This window comes from Eucyclogobius newberryi, unplaced genomic scaffold (assembly GCF_026437365.1).
Source record: "Eucyclogobius newberryi isolate DKJ021-1_F unplaced genomic scaffold, fEucNew1.0.hap1 SCAF_242, whole genome shotgun sequence".
Lineage (NCBI taxonomy): Eukaryota > Metazoa > Chordata > Actinopteri > Gobiiformes > Gobiidae > Eucyclogobius > Eucyclogobius newberryi.
Genome location: NW_027315882.1, coordinates 92,730 through 113,511, shown reverse-complemented (window position 1 = coordinate 113,511; position 20,782 = coordinate 92,730). Strand labels below are relative to the sequence as shown.

The 20,782-nt window shown below is 39.3% G+C and overlaps 4 protein-coding genes across 9 annotated transcripts; 1 reads left to right on the top strand and 3 right to left on the bottom strand.

Annotated features, from left to right (window-relative positions):
• Positions 1 to 560: 560 nt before the first annotated feature.
• Positions 561 to 7,646, bottom strand: LOC140372525 (endoplasmic reticulum membrane sensor NFE2L1-like). 5 transcript variants are annotated; one of them, XM_072459648.1, is made up of 7 exons: positions 7,545 to 7,620; positions 7,401 to 7,463; positions 5,645 to 6,440; positions 4,845 to 5,063; positions 2,350 to 2,439; positions 2,118 to 2,270; positions 561 to 2,035 (listed from the first exon to the last, which is right to left on the bottom strand). In XM_072459648.1, exons 3-7 carry the CDS (start codon positions 6,197 to 6,199, stop codon positions 665 to 667), a joined length of 2,388 nt encoding a protein of 795 aa, XP_072315749.1. In that variant the 5' UTR covers positions 6,200 to 6,440; positions 7,401 to 7,463; positions 7,545 to 7,620; the 3' UTR covers positions 561 to 664. The 5 variants fall into 5 exon arrangements, with proteins under 5 accessions (XP_072315749.1, XP_072315750.1, XP_072315752.1 ...); XM_072459649.1 differs by lacking the exon at positions 7,401 to 7,463 and having other exon boundaries at positions 7,515 to 7,646; XM_072459651.1 differs by having other exon boundaries at positions 2,350 to 2,400; positions 7,401 to 7,630.
• Positions 7,647 to 7,841: 195 nt separating this feature from the next.
• LOC140372526 (CDK5 regulatory subunit-associated protein 3-like) lies at positions 7,842 to 11,225 on the bottom strand. 2 transcript variants are annotated; one of them, XM_072459653.1, is made up of 14 exons: positions 11,071 to 11,225; positions 10,848 to 10,896; positions 10,616 to 10,747; positions 10,393 to 10,493; positions 10,244 to 10,292; positions 9,898 to 10,076; positions 9,684 to 9,820; positions 9,119 to 9,263; positions 8,944 to 9,045; positions 8,782 to 8,863; positions 8,613 to 8,701; positions 8,292 to 8,497; positions 8,049 to 8,220; positions 7,842 to 7,969 (listed from the first exon to the last, which is right to left on the bottom strand). In XM_072459653.1, the coding sequence occupies exons 1-14, from the start codon at positions 11,074 to 11,076 to the stop codon at positions 7,904 to 7,906; spliced, it is 1,515 nt and encodes a 504-aa protein (XP_072315754.1). In that variant the 5' UTR covers positions 11,077 to 11,225; the 3' UTR covers positions 7,842 to 7,903. The 2 variants fall into 2 exon arrangements, with proteins under 2 accessions (XP_072315754.1, XP_072315755.1); XM_072459654.1 differs by having other exon boundaries at positions 10,848 to 10,893.
• Positions 11,226 to 15,833: 4,608 nt separating this feature from the next.
• On the top strand, positions 15,834 to 16,674 carry LOC140372523 (proline-rich protein 15-like protein A). Its single transcript, XM_072459647.1, has one exon. It carries the CDS (start codon positions 15,834 to 15,836, stop codon positions 16,173 to 16,175), a length of 342 nt encoding a protein of 113 aa, XP_072315748.1. The 3' UTR covers positions 16,176 to 16,674.
• Positions 16,675 to 17,528: 854 nt separating this feature from the next.
• LOC140372521 (pyridoxine-5'-phosphate oxidase-like) lies at positions 17,529 to 20,690 on the bottom strand. Its single transcript, XM_072459644.1, has 7 exons — positions 20,489 to 20,690; positions 20,039 to 20,163; positions 19,857 to 19,956; positions 19,734 to 19,787; positions 18,876 to 19,004; positions 18,729 to 18,799; positions 17,529 to 18,117 (listed from the first exon to the last, which is right to left on the bottom strand). Exons 1-7 carry the CDS (start codon positions 20,675 to 20,677, stop codon positions 17,949 to 17,951), a joined length of 837 nt encoding a protein of 278 aa, XP_072315745.1. The 5' UTR covers positions 20,678 to 20,690; the 3' UTR covers positions 17,529 to 17,948.
• Between the last annotated feature and the right edge of the window lie 92 nt (positions 20,691 to 20,782).

The window sequence follows — 20,782 nt, the reverse complement described above, 5'->3', positions numbered from 1 at the left end:
CCGAAACGGACAAGACTTTCGAAACTGTGGCCAGCCCATGTACAACTTGGGGCTCTCTCCCGCCAATCGCAAGTGCTATAAAGGACCGTCAATGGCATTTCTCTTCCCATTTCTAGAGTGAGATGTTTGACGACGTTTGAGCGAGCAAATAAACAGCATCCTCATATCATGGACTTCCTTTTGCCTTTGGTATCTAAACCACAAATGCCTGAATCTTGGGGGACTTGTCTTCGGCCAGCACAAAGTCCTGTAAATCTGTTCATCCAGTGCATAGTAATCCAACCTTCATTGTGAGCACTCTCCCATTTTTTTGTTGTTGAAATCACAATAAATATTCTTCATTAGTGATTCGGTGCAAACAGATCGAGAGAAGCTAGAACTTACTTATAGCTCATTTTATGTCCTTTGACATTCCTCGCATATTGTTTTTCCTCGTCTAAAGAAAACGTATCCTTATTTAAACATGGAGCCACCTCTGCTTTTACGTTGTTTCCAAGAAATAAATGCAGGAAAGACTGAAAAGGGAAAAACTAAGGCAGGAAGAGCAGTCAACATTGCCATTTTCTACTCACCAGGATCTTCTCAAAGGAAAAAGGACAACTCTTGCATCTGCAGAAATTCTCAATGACTTTGCAGAGAGATAAATAAAGAGCAGCAAAGTACCTCATTTCTTTTTGTCTTTTTGTTTTTTCTCTGGTTTTCGATTCTGCTCAGCGTTGGCCATGCTGCGGGGCATGATGAGCACGCTGCCGTCGCTGCCGTACTGGAGAGAGTACTCGTTGGGCGGGTAAGGCCGGCCCTCCTCGTCCCGGAGCTGAGTGAAGACCTCCTGGTACAGGCCGTGCATCTTCTGCTTCATCTGACGAAGGGAGCGAATGAACTCCATCTTCTCCTTCAGCAGACGGGATTTGTCGCGCCTCAGCTCTTGCACGTTCTGCTCCAGGTTTATGATGGTGTCCAGTTTGCGCTTGCGGCAGTTCTGTGCCGCCATTTTGTTCTTGCCACGCCTCCTAATGTCCCGGATGAGGGCGAGCTGGGGTTCACTCAAGTGATGTTTGGCTAAAAGCTCATTGAACTCCTCCACAGGCAGGTTTATGATCTTTTCATTGGTGAAGGGGATTTTCATCGATCGAGCTCGCCGTTCATCGCGGCTCGCGTGCTTGTCCATCAAGTCCTGGTGCGGCTGCAGCTTGGAGCTCTGTTTGTCTCTGATAGATTTCTTGGCGGTGGAAATGGGGAGCTCCGGGCGGTCGGAGAAGGCAGAGGACAGCGGCAGATTGTAAGTGTGATTATGGCTGATATTATCGAGCTGCGGCAGGTTGTGGAACTGGGACGGGTCCTGGTAGCTCATGCGACAGAGTTTACTAAAGCCGGGCTGGTACCCTCCAGAAGCCCCGTCCTCAGTCTCGGCCGCTGCCACCTCAGAGTCAGTGCTGTATCCCACAGCGCCCTCCTCTGAAAACGTGGCGGAGGTGGAGGAGGACGAGGCGGCGGAGGAACATGAGGTCTCCGAGCTGCTGGGAGAGGCCGGACTGTGACCAGAGTCAAGGGAAAGACCAGAGTCTGAGTCCAGCTCATCCTCCAGCTGAGAGGCCTGAGCCTGGCTGAAGCCCTCTTCCATCGCCAGGTCCAAAAGGCTGATCTCGTCCAGCATGGACTCCTCCAGCAAGGCGCTGAAGGGGTCTGGGAGGATGGGTGTGGTCGTGATGTTACTGGAGCTGTTCACGTGTGGCAGAAAGACACCAGTCAGGTTAGTAGCTCCAAATGTGGAGTTGATGTTGGAGTTGTTGCCGGGGGCCAGTCTGAGCATGGTGGGACGGGGTGTGATGCCGTCAGAGTCAAACTGTGGAGTAAACATTTGGGGAAAGTCCTGGCTGCAGCTCGGGAGAGTGGCCTGGTGAAGGCTGACATCTTGGTTGATTGGTGTAGAGCGAACGGCATGCACAAAGTCACTGTTATTTGACTCAGGTGAGCCACTGGACACACTAACGCCAGAGGAGTTGTTCTGGGCCAAAGTCGAGTTAGCTTCCATTGTCTGAGAACAAGAACTTTTGATGTTAATCTCTTAAACACATATGATTTACTAAAATGGTTGATCAAATACAGAATGTTCCTACCTGAAGCTCCATGATAGCCATAATGTCCTGCCACTGCTGCTCCAGGTCCAACTGTGGCTCTGCCTGGGACAGTTGTGTGAGCAGCCCTTGAGAGGTGGAGGGAACATCTTCACTGGAAACAGCGGTTTCTGTTGCAACGACCGGTGCTGGAAACTAATGACATAAAACATATATTAAAAATAAAAAATGTGAACATTGTATGCTGTTTAACACACCGTTGGGTTATGTTTACCTCTGATTCTTGTCCAAAAGGAAACGTGGCCTCCAATAGCCTTAGACACTCCTGAAGAGAAAGTGAAGTCTGAGAACCAAGAGCTGGGAGCTAAGAAAACAAGACAGCGTGTCATTGATATCATTTGTTTATGTTGTTATTGTAGGTTTTTGCTAATACTTCCTCTGGTTTGGTTAGATAACTGTACTGAACGTGCAAAAGCGAAAGCCATGTCATGTTGGGAAAGGCCCATTTACTTCTAAATGGCACAGCAAATAAATCCCTTTACTTACAAACATGTGCTTTCAAGTGGAGAATGGTAATATGGTCATATTCTTTCTACTTTGCCATCATTAATAACGATCCATTTAAAGAACGTGCAAATTGTAAGGAATCTTGCCGTTATTGTCAGGAAACCTCATTGAACAGAAGTGATATTAAACAGCAGGTCAGTAATACATAAGTCAGTTTGATTTGACACGTCTGCGCCAATTGCTGAAAACGACCCATTAAAAATGACGTGTTTAATATGAATCCAATTATAGTAATAAAATACTGCATGGATTTCTTTATCGACAAAATACATACGTATCTGACACTGTATTTGATGAATGTGTAATGCGTGTATAAGCTGAGATGAGGTCAAATGCAAAAATATGAAGTTGATTGTTCAGAGGTGGATGATCTGCTTGCGTTGGCACTTGATAATAAAAAAACGGGTACAAGGTTCAGTCTTCATACTATTGTAATTGCAACAATATATTTTAACAAGAAGAAAGTCTGTGGCAACTTAGTGTTCAAGGGCAAGTTATCAATAATGTCCAAGAATTCAAATATTTAGGTGTGTATTTGGACACAAATTTGACCTTTGATAAACATTATTAAACATTGAAAGAATGTTACCAAATCTAGTATTGTAAACTTTAGACATATTTGGAACTCGTTGAACTCTCTAAAGCCTTCCTTCCTGCCATGATGTTTTCCCCTGAACACGATTACATAACAGGCAGGAAAATGACTAAAGAAATCACTGAGCACACCATTTAGACGAGCCCTCAACGTTTTTAAAATCATTAAATTATCATTGCAATATATTGAACAATCACAACCTTTTTTGAATATATGATTCTTCATTCTGAAATGCGTTTGCCCTTTATATTTCTAAACAATGCTGCTCCGTCTCCCTTAAGAGGCTGTTTTTCGGCGATAACCAGAGCAGGACATTACGTTCTGTACGATTTGATTATTCCCTTCAAACGCACTGTGATAGGACAAGCTGATTTCTCCCATACAGCATCAAACACACTTCCAGTTGAGCTGAAAACTTCCCAACCTTCCTCCCACGGGCTGAGGCGTGTCAACCTTAAGCTCTCATGGAAGCATTCTGACTGCGTTTAGAGGATGAACTGGGGTTTCACCAGGAAATTTGTATTTGAGTTAAGATTTACAATTAACTTGGAGGACATGAGGATTGTGATTAACTTAATCTTATATTAAGAGATTAATATATGAATTTAAATTGGTGCATTTTAGAACTTCATGTTAAATATGTATTTTGTATGTTCAGTTTTTTATGTGGTAATGTATTGATTAATTGGATATTGCATTTAATAATTACGAATTATGAATTTGATAACATAAATAAACATTTTAGAAGGTATTGCCAATGATAAACTATAAATTGAATGTATTTAAGGAGAATTGCTGTTGATGATTTTTTTTATTTACCTTGTGTATATTGCAGAAATGTTTGATAAATGATCTAAACCTGCGTGTGGCTAAATCTGGTGCAGAGCATCTTTACTCAATGTTATCTGTGTCAGACAAATGTTCCCTGTGGATACAAAATGTATTTTCTTGAACATCCTAGCTGACATACATAATACAAAATATAAGATTGTATTCACCAGAACATCTGGCCATAATGTTCTGAAGTACTTCACTTTTACTGTGCTTGTTGGTGTTGCGGTGGTTTAAGGCATGGCACATGTGCACATTTCATGGATTTGATTCCTGGTCACGACATTTTCCAAATGTCTCCACCCACTCTCTCCCCATTTCATGCAACAGCTGCTCTTTCTAATAAATGGCTTTGGGTCAAAATTACTTTTACTAAAACCGTTTCATGGATGGCATTTATCTCAGCTTTTTGTCTCAAAACTGCCATTTATGATGAAAACTACTGTTGAACAGGATAAACGTAGAACCAAATAATTACGTAATTGTAATGAGAGTAGAGACTAGGATCTTTATTTTGGCTTACAAATGTACATTTTAATGTAGCACTTTTTCAGAAAGGACTGCAAAGTTGCTGAAAATAAGCAAAGACTCTGGAGGGTGCAGTGAAAGAGTTGAAGTAGAGGGTAGATCTGTAATTAGAAATCTTACAATTCAAAAACGCCAAACTCTAATGAGAGTACCGGTATAATCTGATAATACACACTCTTCCCATGTGTATTGTGTATTTAACTCCACCCGCCCATAGCACAATGTTGAAAGCCCCTAAGGTCCCTAACCTGCTCTGGGATGCTCTCTCCTGTCTCGCCGTCGACAGGCTGAGCCCCCTGTGACTTCACGCCATTCCTCCAGTGCTCCTGCTCTGTCCCATTCTTGGTCTCCTGTGGCCTAGGCTTCACCTCCTCCGTCTCCTTCTGACGGTTACTGTAGTTGAACACTTCACGTCCGGCACCAAGGTCAATGTCCTGTCGCCAAAGGATGTCTATCAAATCAATGTCCTAGATAAAATAAAACAATAAACAATGGTGATAGTTTTTCCATTATAATCACTATTTAATTGCGTTTGGTAAATGTACATGTTGTAATTTCTACAAAATTCCAAATGATACATATTTGTTTGTTACTTAACTATAAAATAGAAGTTTATGAAAGGAGGCCACATGATGAAACCAGGACCTACACACTTAGACACGGTGGTCATCATGTGATCAAACAAAACGAAATCCATTGTGCAAAAAAAAAAAAAAACTTCAGAAGTCCCAAGTCCTGACACAAAATTAATGTTACGAAAGAAAATACAAAAGCACAATTTTAATCACTTAACTTATTCTGATGCAACAACTAAACTTTAGGCTTATCCAGAGTCTTATGACCTAAATTAAAGGTTTAATTAAAATCCCAGATATACATAGCTGTATTTTCCTCAAGTGTTTATGATGGAAACGGCATGTTCAAACAGTGGTAAAGTAAAGGTGTCGGTAAGTTGTATTTAACTAAATAATACCGTTGTGGGTGTTTATTATCCCATGATCAAAAAACAGTACTCCTTTATTGGTTAAAATCTGCATGTTAACTTTACCTCTTTGGTGAGATCATCGCCGCCATTCCTGCCCTGCTCCTGGTTCTCCTCCGAGGCCACAGCTCCCAGGGCGCTCTCCGCTGCATTCAGGTTGTAGGTGGATTCAGTTGCTCCACTTCCTCCCCTCATGGCCGGGGTCGCGTCAGGGCTGTTGGCGCTGTCTAGTCCGGCCCCATTGTCCAGGGCGATCGTGGGGCTCGAGTGGCTGCCGGCGGACACCACAGTCTCAGAGTCGCGGTGCACCAACCAGGTGTTGAGCTCAGGTGTGGGCACAGAGAGGCGATCCAGCTGCCGCACCTGGTTTAGAAGTCGCCGTGTGGTGAAGAAGTGATCCAGGTCCACACTTTTGGGATGTATGCCATAGCCGTCCAGTGTGTTGCGAATGTTATGGAACTGGGTTTGGGTGTAGGCTGAGCTAGGGCCTAGGATGATCTCTCTCAGTGGAGGGAGCTGATTGTTTAGATAGCTGTCTACGTCCACCCGCACCCCAATAAGACTCAGAAGGATGGTGAACTGAATCAGGCCCTCTGTGAAGTACTTTTTCAGGTAAAGCATTTCTTTACAACGGAACAAAAAGTGAAAGTATAAAACAAAAATAAAAATGGGGCCAGCTACTCTGGATCACTACTTTTGCAATACCATTAGAGGGATGAGGTGGACACATGAATGTGAAAAACGTAAAGATATCAAGGGAACGGGGAATTAATAAGGCAATTTTTAAAATGTCATATGAATAGTTCAAATATCCTCTTTGTGGGAAAACTTTGTTCTTCATAAAGTGTTCCTGGTCCAACACCTGACAAAAGTAAAAAACAAAACAGCATCATTCTATGGTTAATATTGCAAGTCTAAACTGGACATAGGAATAACAAAGCTTTGAAACCTCGATGAACAAACCTACTTGCCTCTACATTACGCCCATGTTAAAGATACACTTGCTGGACCTCCCACCAGTCCATCCTCGAAATAAGTGATAATGGTTCATTACTCACAGCACAATCTTGGGAGTTCAGCAGGCTACAGATTAACACAAAGCACAGGCATCACCCCACCCTTGTCAGGACAACTACCTCGTATGGGAGCTGGTGAAGGTGAAAGAGGGAGACTGGAAAGCTCGCAGCCTAGCATCTCACTGACAGCGGCGTTTGGTGACAGCACGGTCCCTCCCTCTTCCAAGCTGCACCTATCATCGCCCGGATGACCTAGCCCGTGTCTGCTATCGCTATTGCTATGCTATAACACCACTACAATAACACTAATGTCATCTCTGCACTAAGTGTGGTGGTCAGAGCTTGTGGACATCCATCTATGGCTATTTATTATGGCTTTTCCACAATAAACTATATTTTCTTCTTGGGTTTCTACTTCCCGTTGTTGCTAACATCAAAGCAATCTCCCTAGCAACAAGTGGAGCAAAAATGAGTGGCAGGCACGTGATCCAGTCACAAGCTGCATTTAACGTGACGACAAATAACCCCAGCGTCTGTCAGCCAATCAAAACCCGAAATAGGCGGGGCCTGGTCGTCATGCTAAACATGGTAGAACGTAAACCATCCACGGAAGCTACCCACAGCTAATTGCAACTCTGACACGGCCCCAGATTATTAAAATGACACAAATCACAATATAATTATATGTCAAGGCTGCAAAAAGTGTAGACTTTGAGTCTGTGACTGCAGTCATAATCTTATAAATCGAAAGCGTTTAACAACTCACGCACTAACTATAACTGATAAGTTTATTTTTTTTTACTTACGCATACGCATCAAGAATTTGCAGCAGTGTCTTCATGACAGCCTTCGACATCACCCAAGAACCACTGTAAAGTCCCGCATCAATCAACATCATACGGTTCCCATAGAAAAATCACTTTTAATCCTAGCTTCATTCAATGGCCCACCATGACTTGCAGAATTGCTAGCTGGCCCGGCTGCTAGCATAGCAGCAACGCTTAACACCAAAACACGCTTCCACAAAGCGCATGCGCAGAACATTCTAGTGCCAAGCTTTCATCAGCCGCTGAAAATCCCCACGATGATAATAATAGACTTTATGCATGCGGGCTTGTATAACTAGATTTGAACAACTAGACTTTACAACTATTATGCATTACTTGTACAACCTGGGGAGCATACCAAAATTATGCAGTTTATGTAGCTTTGGATTTAGATTCAATACAAATGAAAACATGCATGGATTATCCTATATTATTTATTTTATTTCTGTGGTTAACAGAAGGTAAAACAATCGTATACAATTCTAAATGTTAACACCCATTAAGTTGACAGGTCTGTTGTGGTACCGCTTTGAAAGATCTGCTTCAATCTGCAATAGAAAATTAGCCGTGAAATTTATGAATTCCAGCAATGATAAAAGGGAAACAGGTACATTAAATGAATCGTACTAGTTTCTGTAGTTCCTTTGTGCATCCAGTCAAGATGTCTACACGAGGCTCCAACCTGGACTGCTCATCTAGTGTTTCTTGTCTCTTTTCAGCCATTGCAGCACTTTTCAGCACTAAAATTTCTGCCTGTTTGAGCTTCTGTCGAAGCATCTCCGTTACACGTTCCACATATCTAAAAAGGTAATATACATTTCTTATAAACTTGTTATTAACTACAGATACATTACTCCAAACAGGTGATACCTTGGTGAGGCCAGAATCATGAAGAGATGTTGCATTCGGAGAGTGGTGAGCCGTCCAAGAATACTGCGCACCTCTGATAACATTTCCTGGACATGTTCAGAGGTTTGGTTTTGGATCACAGAAGGTGCCATCTGAAACTGACTCATGGCCACAACGTCCCCCTCTTCATTCATCTCAGTAAGGCGCTGCATAAGGAATACCTCAAGCTACACAAGAAAAACAAAAACAAAACATAACTTGCATCTATATATTTTGTGTGTGAAGTTTAATGAATCAAATTCTAAATAGTTTAGTCATCGTGAAAATGGGAAAGATCTTTACCTCCATTAATTCATCAATAAACTGGTTGCGTGACAGTGGGGTTTCCAGAATTGACAAGGCATCCTCACCCCTTGCCACACCATCTGGGCCTGCAACATGACATAGAAGGTAAATAGCAACTACAAATGTTATTAAATGAATAGTAGGCCAAGGTAGTAAAGCTTCTTACAGTCTGTGCCGGCATCCATAACTTCAATTTCAATGGGAGCTGGTTCACTGGTGCCCCAGTCAATGCCACCAGCATCTGCATCCTGATTAGAAATAATTACATTACTCAATGAGGTTCAATGTGGTAATGTATTTAATGCAATATACAAGTATGGCTTCTTACCCCAGACTCAAGACTAATGCCCCAGTCAACTCCCTCTTCAAGTTGAATGCCATGATTTAGACCTTGAATGTCTGAGCTTGAACCAAAGTCTCCCCAGTCAATCTACAGAGGAAAATCTGTCACAACATGGGAAATACGATGTGTAAATATATAAGTTACATAAAAGGACACTAACTACTCCATCTGCTACAGTCTCAAGAGCGGCTTCTTCTACAACTTGTCTTTCGACGACTGTGGGAACTTTACCCGTTCTCCATTCATAAAATGTAGCATTTCCTCTCTTCAGGACAAATGTCAGTATAGGGGATACTTGTTCAGACCTATTAAAAAGAAAAAAAAATATGGTATAAAAAAATATTACTACAGGTAATGTCTAAGTTAAGTTAAGTGCATATTTGCACTTTTTGGCGTATCGGGTCACGGTCCTTAAATCTCCAACAGAGGCCAATAAAGAATATGCATTAAGCTTTATCTGAACATGGCACTGCAACAAAGTGACTACACTGCTGTAGTAAAACAGGGTTGTGGATGTGTTTGTAGTAAAATAAAAGTGGTTGGCTATCGGTTTCTCTGGATTCTAAACAATCCGTATTGGCATCGGCAATGATAAAATAAATAAATTAAAACATTAAAAAATATTATATATGTAAGATCCCCTTAGAACAAAACATGCTTTGTATTTTGTGAAAACAAACGTCAAGACCTTATGCAAAAATGATGTGTAATTACATTATACTTACCACTCACACACAAATGTGGTAAATGCAGTGTACAGTTGAATGTGTTCTTCTAACTTTGCAGCATCTCGTCCAACTTCATCAAGTACTGCTGGTAGATCTTTGACAAGGGCTTGTAACTCCCGAGACACATATTCTCCCTAGTAAAAAAAAGTTAGGCTCATTCTAAAAGTAAACCGTAATGCATTGCTGCTTTTGGCTCTGCTTTTGGCCTTACCGTGATGCCATACTGCTTGCATGCAGTGTAATATCGTTCCCTGAGGTCTGCAGCGGAACTCTGACACTCCACTTCCCGTCGGCTCAGCTCCTGCTGCAACTGCTGAGCTTTGGTGATCTGCTTTCTCAGGGCTGGACCTTCATAACTGACATTACGACTAAGCAAACTGGCCAGCTCAGCTACAATGTAAAACACAGCATGTAATAGCAATATAATTGTATGCATATTAATAATAATATACTAATTATGTATGGTATTAAACATTGAAATAGGAGATATGCTGGGTTGTGGTAAAAATAATGTGATTTTGAATTTAAATGTATGTTATTTTTTAATAAAGACATACCCAAATATACACTGTCCACTTCATAAAGAGTCACAATTTCTTGCCAATCCTAACAGAAAGAAAACAAAGTTAGTAAATCTGGCCTTTACAGCTTTATTTTAACTTGAAAGTTTGTCAATAAGCACCATAATACTGTTAATATAATTTACCTTCATTCGCTGTGATGAATACCTGCCAAAGATGTTTTTAGATGAAGCTTCAGTCTTTCTCAGAATTTCCACAATTCGTATGCAGTGAAAATAGTGAATGTCTACCAAAATAAAATAAATTAAGAAAAACTTTGTTGACATGTTTTATTACATTTCTATTAAAAGTACACAATATTGTTAATACATTTTTAAAAAGTGTATTGTTAAATGAAAGAACACATACAAGACCCAGAGAGAAGAGCCTTGATCTCCTCATTCTCTGGCATGTCCTGGATGGCAGCATTGATCTTCTCTCTTATTACTTTTACTGCACTTTGCCATTTTAAATTGCAGTGGCGTCTGTCCACCAGCCAGTCTGTAGACAACACAACAAAACAGAGTGGATATAATCTCTACATAGGTTAAATTAAATTGTCAAGAAAGACATTAGTAAGTGCCCAATGCCTGTGTCTTACCTAGAAGCTTACTGGTTTGTACATCAATGGGGAGGTTTTGTATATTCTGCTAAAATTAGAAAACAGGTGGTTTAACTTGAAAAACAAAGACTATACATTCTTAAGCACAAATGTAATTCTGTTAGAGAAAAACAATCTGCCAACTGGACTTTGACAGTCAACGCTAGCTTAACTTGTTAGCAATGGTTAAATTGTGAGGAATAAATAAAAGTTAATGACCTACCTCCATTATTTCTTTATAACTATAAAATCGACTGCGTTCAAAGTCTCCGTAGATACATTATATCTCTGTATGACTGTTTTCTTTGCAGGATCATTCACACCATCTGTTTCCCGATGTTTAAGACACGTTACGGGACTGAGAGTCATTCAGAGAGGGTGTTGTTGGAAAAGGACCAATGGCGCGTGTTTTTACTGGAGGCTGTAACGTTTGGTGAGTGGCTCATAGCCTTTCCTGTTTGTGATTGCAAGTTCATTTATTTTGCCACCAGAGGTCGCCCTTACCAAAGCTGTCAGGATAACTTTAGGAACAAGAGAAACTTAACCCTCATGCTACACATGGATCTATTAAAATATCGGCGCCACCCTCAAATAATCAGAATTAGAATAAAAGATTAAAAGATTAAGATTATCTTTTTACCATTTCTAAAAATTAAACAGAAACACACACTAATACTTGTACAGTGCAAATGCAAGGAACTGCAACTTCCAAATTTAAAACTAATATTATAGTAACCACAGGTGGCAGATGTCCAAAACTATCTTGTTATTTTTATCTCTGATTAGTTTTCTGCAAATAGTATTGGTGAGATATTTTCTTTCATTTTTTGGACGGCAGTGTCAATATTAATTTGCGGCTTTGCCAAAAATTAAAGTATATATTTAAAAGTGTCTGAATCATAGAATAAACAACACTGATAAGATTAGATAAAAAAATTTGTCCCACAATGGGGAAATTCCAGTGTTGCAACACAGATTAGGTACAGATTAGGTGACCAGTTGGTGCTTCCAACGGTTCACACATCCCTTAATTTTCCCTTTCCTGAAATAAATCTATAAATTGGGCCTTTAGGTCAAGTTGAAATATAGTTTAGATGTAAATGAATAGCACATAAGATTCACTGGACCAAATGTAATCAGAAAAAAAGACATTTTGGACATCTGCCACCTGAGGTTACGATGTACTTTTTGTATTATATAGTAACCATTGTATCACAAGCTGTTTTGTCCTTTCAGGTTGGCTAGCTGCTTTGTTCAGCTAAGACCAGCTTTTTTGGTGTGGCATTAAATCTTTAGTGTCTGACCTATTTTGTAGAAATTTGAATGACAACCAAACTTGCAAACTAAGTGTCCATTTACTGTGTGTGATTCACGGAACCCATGCAAAACATCACAGGCACTTTTCCTTGTTCAAACTCCCTTTTGTCTGTGTCTGGTCTTTGTACTTGTAGCTTGGATGTGAAAGCTGGGAGGGTTATGTAATAAGACTCAAACTGAAATACTGCATATGCTTTTCTTCTTTGGCCAAATTCCCTGTTCACACGTGACTGGTTTTAGAGTGAAACTGATAAAAGGAATTTGTCATTTTTGAACTGTATTGTCTGGAGTAGAGTAATCTTGGAGGGGACTGGGCAGGACCAAAGAAATGTCTCAGTAAATCACATGGTGGTTGCAACATTTAGTCCCAGGCACATATGGGCGGGCTTTGAGGTGTGTGTGTGTGTTTGAGGAGGGTGTGGGCTGTTCTAGTGGAGGACAGACCGGGACAAGGTGAGACAGAGGCGCCAGGGGAAGGGATGCTGCTGCTGCTCTTTCACTTGAGACGATAAAACAACTTCAGTGAGGGGAAAAGTGAAGGACCAGGGAACATGCCTGCCCTGTTTGGTGTTTGAGTCCACTGAAATCAGCTCTTTTTTGTCAAGGTAAGACACATTTTTGCCATTAAAAACCTGTGTTACTTTGAGCTTTGTGCTGCAAAAACTCAAAAACGTAACTGTCTTGATTTGACTTCTTAACATTTGTTTACAAAAATATGAAAAGTAATTTAAACAGTAGCACTTGTCAGCCTAAGCTTAGACATTTGTAAGTAGCTACGACACATTTTCCAAAACACGCTTCCACTCAGTACATTTCTCATGCTACTCTTTTAACATAAATGTAGAAAAGCACGGCCTTTTTCATTCATTCATTTTCTACTGCTTGTTTCCGTTAGTGGTCATGGGTCTTGACCTGACTTTGGGCCTTAGGCGGGGTACACGCTGGACAGGGGCCAGCTCGTCCCAGGGTTAACGCAGAGATAGACAGGAACATTCACTCTCACATTCATTCACAAGGGCCAATTTAGAGTTGCCAATTTAGCCTAACACATGCATGTCTTTGGGACGGTGGGAGGAAGCCGGAGAACCCAGAGAGAACCCACGGTAACATGGGGGGGACATGCAGACTCCACCCAGAGAGATCATGTGATGTAGGTCTGCCACCATGCACCCCATCACGGCCTTATTGTTATTGAAAAATAAATAAATAAATATATATACATAGCATTAAATTGCAGAGCCTTGATAATTAACTGAAAATAAAACTAAACTTTAGATTTACATATTATAATAAACAGCCTGTGTTTTAGCTTTGGACAATAAACTACTCCTAACGTTACTCTAAAAAACAAAACAAATTTATGAGCCATGAAGAACTATTGGGAAACCCTTTGAAACCTGAGAATCTGACGGTGTTTTTTATCAGTGGCTTTGATGTCCTTGTGTTCTCCTCCACAACATAGTGTGCCCATACATGTCCTCAAATCTAGTTAGTGATTTTCAAATGTGCCCAAAGTGTTATTCTGTCCCTCATGATCTGTGAAGCTTAGCAGACTCACCCTCTCATAACAAAATACATAGTAACTTATTAAAGAGAACTATGGAGGGCCTCCTTTAAGTCAACACCACTTTTTGTTTCAAAGGTCACATCTAAGTCAAACATGGCTCACCAAAGGAAAAATGGAGTTGTATTGTTTCATTTTTTATCTTCTTAGCTTCAGGCTGTGAAAGTGCCATAATCATCCTTAGTTGTGGCTTGTAGAAACTGCTTAATGGCGACAGGGCAAGAATACTATGCAAATGATTTGTAAATGTTTGTTGAGCAGCAGAGATTTCTGGAGGACAAAAAGAAAAGGCTCGGCCCCAAAATAAAACAGTAAACCATTTCATATCAAGGTCTTAAAACTATACAACGTGGCAATTTAGACCAGGAAGTAATGTTGGGGATGTTTCTGGCACTCCATAAAATGAACAATAATTAATCTTCATGTGCAGCACAATCAAGTGATATTTCTCCTTTACCTCCTAGTATTTGGACTGTGGTTTTCACTGTATTGTACTGTAAAGCTCAGGCGCTTTTGTTCGAAGGATTTACACACAATTTAAATCTTGCGTGACTTGTGTGCCTCAGAGGCCGTCAACATCGGGTAGAGCAGATAAGCGTGTTCCTTGCAAAGGGCATGTGTATTTGCATAGGTGCTACATGATAAAATGACCACACAAAAGGAGCCATGTTGATTCTTGCTTGTCAGCTTCAAATCAATGTTTGATGTCTGTCTGCCTTTCATATCCTGCTGTATTGAGCTTAGGCAAGTGTTTTCAAACTAGATTTAATATGAGTCATAAGGAAGTTGTTTTACATGTTAGTAACTCGTGACAAACTTTCAATTGAGCCGATGGATTTCAATTTACACCTTTGTCTTGGAATCATTTACAAAAGACCTCAAATTGGAAGCTGTAGTGTCACGTGAAAAGTTCAAGAAAACTGTAGAGATGTTTTTATTACGTAATATTTTGTGATGATTGTGTGGCCGATTCTGAATCTCAATAACCTTCTGGTTACATAAAAGTATTAAGAAAAAGGGTGATTAAGTTATTTACATCTGATGCCCTTCACAATCAGCTACATGTGTCACAATTATAGCTCTAAACACACATTTATTGAGTCAGCTGAGTGAATTGTCTTGCCCAAAGTCACATCAACACTAGGGGGCGCATGAAGCCACCCACCGACCATTCATTTTATCATTTAATTGGTACATTATCATTTTGTTCATTCGTTATTTGATTTTATTGACCAAACACTCACTTAAGTTGATACTTTGTATGTTAAAAAAACAACTATAACATTGTCTGGGTCCTGACGAACTGCGGGTAGATTGCTCATCAGTGTAAGATGTGAGTTCAAATATCAGATCTCATGTGAGGGACAGCGGATAGGGCCCTTATTAATTTATCAGCTGAACACCGCAGTGTCAGGTGTCACTGCCCGTAAGGATTCACCTGGTAATTATGGACAAGTGCACTAAAGCCACAACAGAGTCGCTCACTGTTACTGTTGCTTTCTAAGGATAGTGGATAGTGGATAGTGGATAGTGGATTGTAGATAGTGGAAGAATAGTGCACAAAATAGAGCCAGATACAAAATGTAACATATCTTTAGAATAACTCACCATTATTTAGCAGGGAATCCATGATAAATTAATACTTATAGTCAATATTAAAACCTAAATGTGTATATAAGGGAAACATACAATAGACAGCAGCTTTCCCATCAGTAACAATAAAGTCCAACACCGTAGTCATGTGTACTTTACCTGGAAATAGATTTTACTCTATTCTACAAACACCGATCGTCTGTAGCTTTATGTCGTAAGCAATGTGGAAATTTGAGCCATTTTAAAGCAGGGAGTCAAAGGGCTAATAAAGATGACCTGCATTTTCCCCCTCAGGCCTCAGTTTTGGAATTTCCGAGCGTATAGCAAGTTCCTTACAGCCTTATTTAATATCTAATCTTGATCCGTGTAATTTTTGTGGGCCCAGTTTTTATGGGTTGATATCAAGTTATAAAAGTGACATTTATTTGCACAGAACAGCCTCTCCCATGCCATAACTTAACCATAACAACTATGATCTTTGTCCCTCAGCTTTATCGGTCTGTGTTGGTGCCATGGCTGACCCAAGCTGGTGGAAACTGACCTTCTCTCGCAAAAAGAAATCTGAACCCAAAGTCTTATATGAGATCCCGGCAGAGCATGGCAGCAACAATGGGAACAAAGAGCATTCGAGCGTTAGTCCCCCTCAAGAACATATGGACAGCCAGTTAAATGCCAGACTGGAGAAGATTGTAGACAAATCTGCCACAAAGGGGCGCCATGTCAAGGTGTCCCACTCCGGCCGGTTTAAGGAGAAGAAGAGGGTGCGCGCCACTCTGGCCGAAAACCCGACGCTTTTCGCCGAGCACAACACAAAAGACGAAAACCATAAAAACAACAAACATGCCGATAAATAACAATGAAAATGTCTGACGGAGAAGGTACAAGCACATCCGAAGTGGCTGCAAGGTGCACAGTGGGTAAATAGCCTGCTTATTTCTATGCGCCACGCCCCGACTCTAACAGACTCACCTGCAACTGACACGAGCTCACAGCATTCAGGAAAGTCCTAAGCCAGCAATCACTGTGTCTTATCAAGTTTGTATAGGTTTTATTTTTAAAACCTTTTTGTGCTGTCTGTTCTGTAACTTGAATTATTTTGGTGAAATGAAGGTAAATGCCTAAATTTAGCAATTAGAGTTTTTTGTATGCAGAATGCAGACAATCTTTTAAAATAGCTTTTTGTATGCATTTTACAATCAGCTTATGCAATGTTTTTATTACAGGAAAAGAAAAATTAAGAATTTACATAAATTACTTTATTAAAAAAAGACTGTAGATATTAAGATTTTGTAAATGATATACAGTATAAAATGGAAATTATGGACATTTATTGTAATAAAAGATTATTGATTATAGTAGATTGTATTGTTATTTTGTTATGGAGCAATACCAAAATGTTTGAATATCAACTCTGATAACAATTATGCAATTCTATTTACTGTAAAGCAATTTTTTTCTCTCTTTGCCCTAACAATGGACACTTAAACTTACTTCCTATATACATTTTTATTCCATGGGGATTTCTATTTTTCTTCATGATCTATCTTTCAATTGTTATATGTAAAAGTTTGATTTACTGTTTGAATATGCCAAGTGTTAGGTTTATTATCGACTTAATTGCATCTTGTTACCTGAGTGACATTATGCCCGAGCTAACCCAGTCACGTTTATTTTATTACCTCCTCTGGTCGTCATAGCTACAGTAAGTCGACACTGAAACTGGATTCTATCTCCCTCCACGCTTCATAAACCACAGGCTGGACTGAAACTATATTGGCTTAAGTGCAATTCAAAAGTTACTTGTCACATTCACTGGCATTTTTAACATATTTTCAGTTAGATAACATGGTATAATAATTCGTTTTTTATATTGGCCAGTTTATGTTCAAGTATATGATTCAAATAAGGTCCACTGGTCAAGTAATCTAATATATTATTTCCTGGATACAAAACTGTTATGAGTTACATAAAAAGACAATGAAGCTAAGATAAGATAACATTTGTAGGGATATTGCACCACTAAATTAAAGTGCTCTCAGCTCTCACCTCTAAAGGAAAGGGTGTGTCACTTCTTATTAATACAAAACTTGATTTTATTTTCAAGTTAAAAGCAAATCTATTTCCTCTACTAATGAACCATTTACAAATCTCACTTGAGATCCAAGACAATTTTATTGCCATCTTTGAGTCATAAAACACCCGCCATGTAAAAATTAAACTTAATTTATTATGTCTTACTGTACACAACTTACACAAGAAATTATTTACATTTAAGGTGATGATGTGTACACCCAGCGCTTTTAATCAATGTTAAAACGCAACTACAACAATTACACTATTTTTATATTAGTTTCATTTGACATTTTGTGTGCTTTTAAACTGCTCCTCCTTGTCATTGTGTAACTAATTGTTGATGATTATTTAACATCAAATGGAGTTTGATCTAGCCTTGGACATTTCCCCACTATATTCATTAAACAGAAAGATGATATCTACGAGACATTAACAACGTAAAATTGCACTCATAGCAGCTTCGATTAACATCCAGTATTTCCCATAGTCGTTGTTAATATTCATTTTTTATAGCTTGCAATTTTTCTCATTCCAAGAAAAAATTATACTATATTTTAAGGAGACTGTCTTTGATAAACCCACCCTCCCTCGGCCATGTGTTGAAACTCCTCCTGCTCCTGCTCCTCTCCAGGCTCCAGTTTGGTAAACACAATCCGGTCATGAAGTCTGTTGGTCTGACCCTGCCAAAACTCGATCAGGTAAGGCTTGACAATATAGCCCCCCCTGTTGGCAGAAGATGTCAACAATATGTTAGTCCAAGGTCCAAACCCAGGTGAAGAGTAAATACAGTATCCGCCTGCCACACGGATCCCCACAAACATTTATGGGATAATAAGTGTGCTAATATTTTAATATATTTTTGTGACACGCCTGCAACGATATAAAAACATGAAACTGATATCATACTTCAAACAACTTTCTCCCTCTCTGCTTACTCAGAGAAACAAACAGGGAATATCAAAACAAAAACTACGTGGTTCAAATAATACCAGAGTTTCTCATTAATAAAGAGATTATGTGGTCAAAAATTCTCCCCAATACACATTGTATTATAATTAACTTTTAAAAGTAACTATACTGGTCAAAGGGACTACTTAAAAATTAAATAAAGGCAATATACTACATTGATACTCCACAAATTGTATAAGATTTAATAATTGAAATTAATCGTCCCTCTGAAATTACAGGAAAGAAGAGATTTGTATATTTTTTGTTTATCTTCGTTCAATTACTATCATCGTGATTGTATCGTACTTAACGTAAAAAGCAAAGTGCATGAGCATGGATACAGAAATTCCCAGGCTAGAAATGAAACCATAAACACTGATGCTTACCAATAGTCAGGCATCGGAACTTCACAGTCCTTGTATTTCTCCAATAATTCAGCATTTTTCTGCCTCAGATACTGGAAGACCACATTGAATAAGACCGTTTGGCATAGATCCTTTGGAGAGATATTTTGTTGAACTATTGTCACTTACATCTCTATTTGGGACTGGCGTGCTCTGGCGGCTCACCACGGCTCCGATCTGACTGCTTTTTGGTCGAGAATGGAAGTAGTCACAAGAGGCCTGGTATGGGATCTTCTCCACGTTTCCCTCAATACGAATCTGCAAAGGGTATTATTTGGGGTTTGAATAGTATTTAAATAGTTTCGCAACACATCTGTAATGTTCATGACAAAAAACAAGAAAAAATAATTCCATAACTTCATTTAGAGGTGGCTGAAGTGACAAGAATAATATTGCGCCATCACCCTTTGCAGGATTTAGATGCATGTGCATATATTTTTGTAAAAGGTAAATTTGAGAACAAAATTTAAAATTTAAAAAACTGTATCGTCTTGTTGGCCTAAAGACAATGCCTATATTTATATTCACACCAACAATCTGATCATTTCTGGAGTTACCAGATGATTGAAATATCATATAAACAGTTATGGTTGATGGGACTAGACCTTTGCAGATTGCAGGTTTTGACGGAAAATGTCAACGATGGAAATATTTTTTTATTCATTCATTTTTTAGATTTTTGTGATCTAATTTATTGTATCAACAGTTAGAATAAACTGACACATGTCACCAGGTTTATTTGATTGGCAGATTTCTCTTGTGCATGTTAGCACACACCAAAATCAGTTCTTATTATTGACTTATCTGATTATTCTAATTTGCTAATTTTCTGGCAATGTACATGTAACCATTTCGGGTTAGTTCAATTGGATTCTAAAATAAATTTTCAGAGCAGACTCAGAAATCTCTATTGTCATTGTGACGCAGTGTAATATGCAATACAGTTTGAAAATTTAAATAAGTCTAGATTAGGAACGCTGCCGTTACCTGTCTGTTTAGAGGTTCCCAGTAAAACACCAGGCATGCATATGGATTGCTCTCCTGCAAGAAACCAAACAATAAGAATGACAATACAATGATGTGTGCTTATGCTAGAGACCGTATGCTCACCAATTCAATACCCTTTCTGCTCTCATAGTTTGAAAAGAAGCGGAAGCCTTCATTGTTGTAACCTTTTAGAAGTACCATTCGAGCAGATGGACGGCCATCACTGTAGAGACAGTAGACAAAAGTAGTATTTAACAATGGGTTGAGTCAATATTTGTTCAGCACTTGCCCCTTATTCTTCTTACTTAGAGGCAGTGGCTATACACATAGCATTAGCTTCTCCAATTTCAGGGCACTTTGTGGCTTCATCAAACCAGTTTCCAAATTGTTTGATAGGATCCAGGGATGCAAGCTGACTCTCCTCAAAACACTATAGAAAAAACAAAAAACAGACATTATTAACAGAGATGTAAACATTTAGATCCCTGTTGAGGAACAATTCAGCCACAACAACAAAAACCTTATTGCAGATCATGCCAAAATTTGTGACGAAGTGGTTTGTTTGCATATTTTGTATAAACAGTACCGATGCATAAACAATAAATTGTGTTATTAAATTGATTTAAATTCTCATGAATGATGTGTTGTCAGTTGGGGATAGGCTATAACGGAGCCCTTTTCAGCATTTACAAACACTATCAAGGAGGTGAACACAGAGAGCAAGGTTAGAAGGTCGTGTTATAAATGAGACTCACTTCTTCATCTCCTTTGTATTTTTTCCTCATGTTACTCAGGTCCATGTCGGCAGAGTGAAGCGTGGATTTCGTGCAAAAAGTCTGTAAATAAACGCGAGGATTAGGCAAAGTAACCGAGTTATAAAGACACGGATTTTTAGCGAAAAAGCTGAGCGTTCTCAAGGAATATCTACTGAGCGTGCGTTTCATGTCTGTAAAAATATAAAAACTTACGTAAGGCGCATGCCTTACGTAAAATATATTATGCAAAGAAAGTTTTGCAATGATTATGAATTGATTATTTTTCATTTGGCA